The sequence below is a fragment of the Argentina anserina genome, chromosome 2, assembly GCF_933775445.1.
Source record: "Argentina anserina chromosome 2, drPotAnse1.1, whole genome shotgun sequence".
In the NCBI taxonomy this organism is placed as follows: domain Eukaryota; kingdom Viridiplantae; phylum Streptophyta; class Magnoliopsida; order Rosales; family Rosaceae; genus Argentina; species Argentina anserina.
In genome coordinates this window covers 7,539,468-7,547,737 of record NC_065873.1, presented here as the reverse complement: position 1 = coordinate 7,547,737, position 8,270 = coordinate 7,539,468, and the positions used below count along the sequence as shown (strand labels likewise).

The 8,270-nt window shown below is 37.8% G+C and overlaps 1 protein-coding gene and 1 pseudogene across 1 annotated transcript; both read right to left on the bottom strand.

The window, feature by feature from the left end:
• Window positions 1-341: 341 nt before the first annotated feature.
• On the bottom strand, window positions 342-3,935 carry LOC126783904 (F-box/kelch-repeat protein At3g23880-like; annotated as a pseudogene).
• Window positions 3,936-4,246: 311 nt separating this feature from the next.
• LOC126784446 (uncharacterized) lies at window positions 4,247-6,482 on the bottom strand. The gene is made up of 3 exons (XM_050509909.1): window positions 5,988-6,482; window positions 4,580-4,891; window positions 4,247-4,472 (listed from the first exon to the last, which is right to left on the bottom strand). The coding sequence occupies exons 1-2, from the start codon at window positions 6,468-6,470 to the stop codon at window positions 4,616-4,618; spliced, it is 759 nt and encodes a 252-aa protein (XP_050365866.1). The 5' UTR covers window positions 6,471-6,482; the 3' UTR covers window positions 4,247-4,472; window positions 4,580-4,615.
• Window positions 6,483-8,270: the final 1,788 nt, after the last annotated feature.

The window sequence follows — 8,270 nt, the reverse complement described above, 5'->3', positions numbered from 1 at the left end:
ATGTTCTGGGATTGAATATTTGATTTTCGGATGCAATGGACAAAGAAAAACATGAAGTATGATAGCATATTCAAGCGTAATACGAGCATCAACCATCATAATTCAAGCATCTCCCTAAGGTGCTTTTACATCTCATAAACTTGCATCCCAAGTTTGTCAAAAGTGTCGATTTTAGACACATATGTCAGCCACAGTCAGACTGATCCAAAGAAAACTTTCGGTTTATATATGCCTTTGCATGGAAAAGGCCAGTGTTCACACATGCACAGGCAGCTCTAAACAAGTATTGCATAATCATAATTTGGCTTCAAAACAAAGTCACTAATCAATCGATACTCTCACTAGCTTTTGATTCCCTTTACAGAAATAATACTGTTTACATAAACCAGACAGTCATCAGCATAAAATGGAAGACACTTGAGCTTCTGGGTACATATGTTGTAGGAGACTACGCTTCGATCATCAATACGCATAAGAATCTCGTCACTCTTCCAAAATTTTAATGGTCTGTGACATTCTACAGGTCCAATACTTGCGTGCTTTGTCCAAAAAACACCAGGCTAAGGCGTTGCCGAGCCGTTTTTGGAAAAGTCTCGCCAAGGCGTAAGCCTTGAGGCAAAAGGCGTAAGCCTTATGTATGAATTCTTGTACGTGTGCATTCATTAGTCTTATATGTAGTCTTATATATAACATTATTTGTAATCAAAATAGACATGATAAATGGTTATTCCTTCATAACAAATATATATCAAAATCATGCAATTAATCAAATCACCTTGTATAACATAAATCAATATATTAAAGTACTAACTAGTCTTGAAATATATATAAAAGAAGCAAAAACAATGTTATACTAGCTTTAAACTTCAAAAATCGCCATCATCATCAATTAGAATATCACCATTTAAATCATCATCCAAATGTCACTATCACCATCACTTCCAACACCGACACCTCCAACAACATCATCTCCAACACTAATATAGGTTTGGTAGAGGGTATTGGTAGATGTGGTATTTCTAAAGTCTCAATCTCAAAACCTAAAAGACCCCATCTAAAAAAATATTTTTTTAAATAAAAAATTGTCTATTAAAAAAAATCTTGAACTAATTTGTTTGTTTTTTTAGGCTTTCGCATTTGGCGCCTTTCGTGCCTAGATAACTAAGACTAAGGCTTTTTTTTAGCCTACGCCTTGCGCCTCCTCAGACACGTTTTTTAAAACATTGACTCACCACCGATCACCCATACATCTAGGAACTCTGATTTGTCATACATATTGTAGGAAATAAGAGCAATGGATTCTTTCCACGCAGAAAGGCTCGTTAAGCAAACTCCATGTTGGATACTCTCTGGAATTGATATCTCATGAAATAGTTCTTCACCCATATCAACTGCAATGAGGATTTCTCTAGACGCTGCAGAATATGCATTGAAATAGCAAATACCCTTGAAGCATACGTTACAAGAAGGTCCCCCATGAACCCAGGCTTTCGTATCAAAGTTGATCTCTCTCCAAGAAGCAGAACCCACTGTGAAAACCTCTGCTCTAGAAGAAGGTAGAGTTTTGAAGAAATCTGACACAATCCTTACAGCCTCGTAAACTTTAGCTTTTGCATCACATCCAAACCCTACGGCTTGCGAGGACGATCCAAACGTATCATAATAATCATCTCCATCGTCGAAATCATTAGGATGTTTGAGGCATGACTTGGGAAGGTATTCGAAATCTTCATTGATTTCCGGATTGCACAGAATAACATCCTTGCCGAAAGAAGGAGAAATACAAACAATCCCATCACAATGACCTACAATGGGATATAAACGATGCAAAAAATTTCTTGAACAGGGTGACCATAGTCATTTTGATCATCTTCAAGAGTGACAAATGAAAGCAAAGTTTCCATGACGATATCGTCGTTCAACTCACTGCTTAGGATTGAAGCAAGTTCATTCTCACCCTTGATGATTTTGTCCTTGTGGACTGTACGCAGGAAGAGGATACAACTCATGCAAGTGTTGTTCTTGGAATAAGAAGGGTTCTTGGCCACAAAGATAGGAGAGTTTATCAGATTGTACCATGATTTACTTACGCATTTGAATCGCATCAGAGATTTTGGAGGCAATCTGGACAGGATTTCCTCCACCACGTCCTCCGGCAAACACAATACGCTGAGATATTCTGCCGTGGCAGGATCTCCTCGTTCTGCACCTAATTTTTCCTCTCTTAGGGTTTAAGGAAATTCGATATTTGATTGAGATATATGTAATTTTCTCAAGATTGGGTGTATATAATATACAAGCACAACTCTTATTCGAATAGATAGGAAACATTCTTCCTATAATCACGATATATCGTAATTTAACTAGGATTCTGCACGTATCAAAAAAAAAAACACTAGGATTCTGCACTCTCGTTCAAGTTTGCTTAGACACGTCAAATTGAGTTGTCAAACACTTTCCTTGATATTAAAGGATCGACATCCGCCATGTTTTATTGAGGATACGAAAAAAAAAGTAAAGTCATTTGGTTTTCCAGATTCCTGCTAATGAAGTGAACAGTCTGATGACCAACTTTCACAGTGCATATCCATATATAAACTTCTCGAGTTTTAAAGCCGAGTTCGTTCAGAATGTTACGATGCACAAATGCAACATCTCACAATTCACAAACTCCATGTGTCATACCTCATACGTACCTCAAAATTCAGCTTCCTCACTGGATTGTCTGGACAGTTCGGAAGAACCTTATAAGAACAATCTCAAAACTCCATGTTAGAAATAACCTTATAAGAATGTGTCCTTATAGTAATATCAAGTTTTCCTCCACTATAAACAGTTCAAAGTATTGTCACTGCCTCACTGGTAATAGGCTTTATATTGCAGGAATATATTTTGAAAGTAAAGATCACTTCGTTAGATGACCAACTAAATTAGGTTGGAAACTACCAACACCAGTGAAAAAGAGATGGCGTGTAAACAACATAGGTTACCAACAATTTCGCTCGCGTTTAGCTGCTTTAGCAAGCTAATGCATATTTTTGTCTTTATATTGTGCGCTTTTGCTGTAAAAGGGATGCACTGACTCAGGTCTATGGCTCACCTTCACTAAGTTGGTAGGTGTTCGTTTACTTCTCTGCAACCTATCAATTCGTTTAGATATTGGCTTTTACACCCTTCTGTCAATCACCCAGTGATTGTGTTCGTCATATAGTTTACCGATGGAAGAGTACAGATAAAACAAGCCTCTTGATATTAAGTCCCCCGAAGCTCACTCAAAAAATGTTGTATGCATCAACTATCAACAATATATTAGTTTTGGTAAACCATGTATTGCTTTCTGGGTATTCAATTTCCTGGTCAAAATTTTATGACTAATAACTTGGGAGTTCAAACTGGATTCAAATTATGTGTAAACTATATGGATATAGCTCTGACATCGTAACTAGTAAGCATAAACTTTTTTTATGGCTGTGTACGCTGTAGTACGTGAACGGCTTTGTGATATGTCCATGGTAACCTTTAGGTCGCTGCCGGTAAATCTTTGGCAATGCTGGCCCGGTGTCTATCAGTCTATGTTGCTGAGGCAACTGTTTTACGTGAAGGTCTTCACACTGCTATTGTCTTATGTGAAGGCAACTTTTAAACCACTACAAGCAGGTGAATGAGGTGATTGTTGAAGGAAACTTAAAGCTGTTGATTGAATGTGTACATGGGGAAGATCCCTCCCACTCCTTCCATGCATCAAAGTGCTGGTCCAATATAGATTCAGTTATTGCCAGCTTAGTTTCAATAACTGGTGTTCCGACATGTCTACCAGTGTTCCGGCATGTCCATTGCGAGGCGGCTATATTTGTTATTGGTGTGTGCTTCTTTGGTCTGTAGTCTACAACATTTTTGATCGACGTCCTACTGGAGAGGACATACCAGTATTCCATCAACATACATACTTGCCTTTTGCATTTTTTTTAAATACACATTTTTGCCTCTCCTCTGAAACGAAAATCGGTTGAAAATTCCAGCATATTTACCGATAAGCATCTTTGTGACGAATCATTTGGCTGACTTTGCTCATCGTTATAATAGTAGTATCTTAGTGTGATATTTCCCCCTCATTCAACAATGTCGATAAAAAGTATCACCAAGAGTCCAAGAACAATAGCTTATTAGCTTATTGGTATGCTTGTGAGGTGTGTACAACCTTTTTGGTTAATGTCCTCTGAACCGAAATATGACAAGTTCTGAAATGAATAAGTAACACTATGGGAGCAAATTTTTGATTTTCAGATGCAATGGCAAAGAACATGAAGTAAAATGGCATATGCATATTCGTCCTTGCAACTCCAAACATGCTTAATACAAGCATCAACATCAAAATTCACGCACCTCCCAAAGATACTCAACTCCTGAACTTACATCCTATATTGTCGAAGGTGTTGATTTTGGCCACATTTCAGCTGTCAGCTACATACACCCTGAATGATCCAAAGAGATCTTTTGGTTTATATTTTCCTTGGCATGGTAAAATCTATAGTATTTACACGCATAACTTTGAAGGTACAAGTGATAGAGCAGTTCTTACCACGCCCAGAGTTCCATTACCATAATTTGACAGAAACTAGACCTTGGGTCTTCCACGGCTATCACGAACCAACATCCTCGGTCTACCCTTTTTCTGGAATTCCATAGATGTTGGTCTTGAATATCTCTGCTTTCGCTTTAAAAATATCTTCCGCATCTGCTCTTTTTTCTCCTCTGCTTTCAGCTTGGTGAGACTTGGCCTGTAAAGGATAACTGTTCTACCGATCTGGCCGACAACAACTGAACCAGTTGCTGCCTCCAATTGCTTCACCGTATCATCAAGCTCCGCTGGACATGTCCCATGTATCTTAACCTGTTCACCACATTCAAATTTGCAACCAGTGTTAGCTGAGCAGACAAGTTATCTTTCTATTTTTCTATCAGCACAAAAGATATTTCAGTCCACTACAGTATATTGATAAATATAAAAGAAAAACCCAAGGAATTGTATATTGAAAGCAACAACAAGAACTCATCTTTTTTTAGCTAGTTTTAATTGTACATTTACTTTGGTTGCAGGGCTACTAGGAAAATTCCATATTAGAATTTCTGAGAGTTGCAAGAACTTACTACCATACCAACTTGGTTACTTGTGTGATGCTTTAAACGGGCTCATAGTCCATATTGAGGACAAGGGATTGGTTTATATCCGCTTCCTGGTATCGCAGGAGGTAAGGGGTTTGAATACTACATCCGAAAACTAAAACTAAAACTACAAAAACAAAAAAAAAAGTTCTTCTCATATGTACTTAATTGGAAGAGATGCTTATGATAGATGTAGTTTGAATAGCCTTTTCAACCAAACATGATAGCAGGAAAGTAACTAAAAGCAGGGGGAAATGTTTGAAAATCAGATTCACTAGAACAGGAGTTTCGGCGGCCATCTCCCTGTCTGAGTGTCCACAAGTATGATTGATCTTAAACCTGAAGGGACCTGAAAAATACTACAAGTTGTACCACTTCACGCTATATTTTATACCCACACACTTGATCCCTTGCACACCCCACTTAGCTCACACACTCAATACCTATTAAAGTCGATTCTCTTGTGTCACCGCATAGGCAACTACCAATGCTAAAACTGATATACAAGAAAATAACTCTCCAAATTTTTTTAATCTTTTGCCAAATTAAAGAGCTAAGTAGTATCTATGAACGACATTCCTCAATAACTTAGCTCAACCCTGCCCTAATCTTCAAATTATATGGTGATTCTCTCTAATCAATTTTACCCAAAACCCCTAAATTCTAGACATTTCAAGTTAAGTGAGAATGCCTACACATATAAGATTCCAACAACTTTGCACTTCAAGGATAATCTACAATCTCACACATGTAACTAATATGAGAAACACAAACACAAACAAGTTGAGTTTTCACAACATATGTCAGAAACAATGAAACATTACCTTTAGAAGCTCATTAGATTCAAGATTCTCAACAAAAGAAGCAGCAACATTGGGCGTAACACCAGACTTTCCCACCAACTGGGACTTGAGCTTCCTCCCCAAACTGTTGGCATACGAAGCCAACTCCTTCTTCTCCCTCACTGTAAGCGTCGGGAGGTCGACCGGGTCGACCCGGGTTCTCTTGAGAACTGTGCCCGGGTCTAAATTCAATCGGGCTGCGTCGTTGGTATCCAGTTTCCCAGCCTCATCCTCGTTTTCAGAGTCGAAGACCATCTGGGCATTCTCATCGAGGTGTTGGGTGGGCTGCAAAGAGGCTTTGGTGGAAGGAAGAGAGTAGCACAAGAGGCGTGAGGGGATGAAAGGAAGACAACGTTGGGGTATGGCGGTGGTGGGAATGAGGAAAGAGGGTGGTGGTGTGTGGTGGAGGAGACGGTGGAGCCGGGTTGGGACTCCTAGTGCTGCTGCTGCTGCTACTGCCGCCATTTCTATTGCTGCTTCTCACTCCTCTGCTTTACCCCTATTTTTATTCATGTCTAATTATCTTGATAACAATATTTTGTAAATTTCGATTTTTTAATTTTCTTTTTACAATTTAGATAGGGTGATCCTAGTTTTTTTTAATAGAAAATAAAATTACAAAAAAATCCACCCATAGGGCAGCCAACACCCAATAAGGGTTTCCGAACCGAAAAACTGAAAACCGAGTTGAAAAAACTAAACCGAAATCAGAAAAAACCGAATCAAAATTTAGAAAATCGAACCGAACTAATTAGTTTGGTTTCTAGTTTGGGCAGATAAAAAACCGAATCGAACTGAAAAACGAACTATTCATAAAACAATGTCGTTTTACGTTTATCTTACCGAATATTTGATTTGATTAATGTGATTTTAGGTTTTATATCATATATAATTATATGTTTCTCTTTTGTAGTGCTATATATGTATATATATGTAGGGTCATATATGTATGTTTCAAATAAGTTTGCTAAAACAAACATACATATATATATATAAGCGGATGTGTAATTACTAAATCCGCCTCAATATAATATAAGAATAAATATTTTTAATATATATATATAAGAATATATATATATATGCATATATATATACACATATAAATATATTTATATGCATAGTTATATACATATATGCATCTATAAAATTTCAAGATGTCGTGTAAATAAAGGATTGAGAGTGGTATGTTGCCTACAATATTAAATTTAAGCCCTTATTTTTCAGTTTTATTGTAGTTATATATTCATATTTATATTTTTTTCAAATAAGTAAAAAAAAAGGGAAAACTCCAAAACATTCAATATGTCAATTTTAGTTTAATTCAGTTTTTTTTAGAAATAAAAAAAACCAAACCGAACTGAACCGATTTGTTCAGTTTTCAGTTTTACATGTTTAAAACCGTAAACCGAACTAAACCGAACCAAAGTTCAAATTCAATTCAGTTTTTGATTCATGTTTAAGACCGAACCGAATAGACCGAAGTCCACCCCTAACACCCAAACAATCCAGTTCAAACGCTCGAATCGCCTTAGGGGGGATGCTACCAATCCATCTGCAAGAGCTATCTAAGGTAAGACCGTAAGACCGACCACAGCAATAGTCCGCCAAGAAGTTAGCTTCACGCAAAATATGATCAATGGTGACATGAGTGAAGCTAGCCAGGAGGGACTTCATATCTTTAACCAGAGACAAAACCAACCAAGGGATTTTCTGATTCTCATTCACGCACTTAATTAGCGTGGCTGAATCTCCTTCAATATGAATAGAGGTGATACAAAGATCAGGAGCAGCAACTAGGCCATCCTTTAGAGGAGAAGCTTCAGCTACAATGACAGAGTTGGTGTGAATTCTCCTTGCTTCGAAACAAATGACCAGGCTATCAGAATTACGGATGACAAATCCCGTAGCAGCCGCTGAAGGAGTGACTGCTCCGTACTTACACTAATTTGGGGCTGGGGGGAACTCACTTGATCTATTGTGACTTGTGAGATAGGCGCAGCAACCTCTCGATTCTTCTTAATAGCATTGCGTTAAGCAAAACCTAGCAAGGCCGTAGCAATAGCAATGTGTTGAGAAGACGCAGTGGCAGCTCGGAAATTAAAATAACATTGTTTCGGGTTTTCCAAAGATGCCAACATGCTAACAAGCCATCCTTTGCGACCCTGGCGGGCACTTGAAAAGAATTTCATTAAGCCAGTTCTGCAAGTTAGTTAAAGAACTTTGTCTAGGAACATGGGGAATAAGATTCCACACATCATTATCATT

What these genes read in the sequence shown, in the direction of transcription:
- LOC126784446 (XM_050509909.1), bottom strand. Translation starts at nt 6,470, where the DNA reads ATGGCGGCAGTAGCAGCAGCAGCAGCACTAGGAGTCCCAACCCGGCTC. An exon ending in AATCTAATGAGCTTCTAAAG is followed by an intron (nt 4,892 to 5,987) that starts GTAATGTTTCAT and finishes TGTGGTGAACAG; the next exon opens with GTTAAGATACATGGGACATG.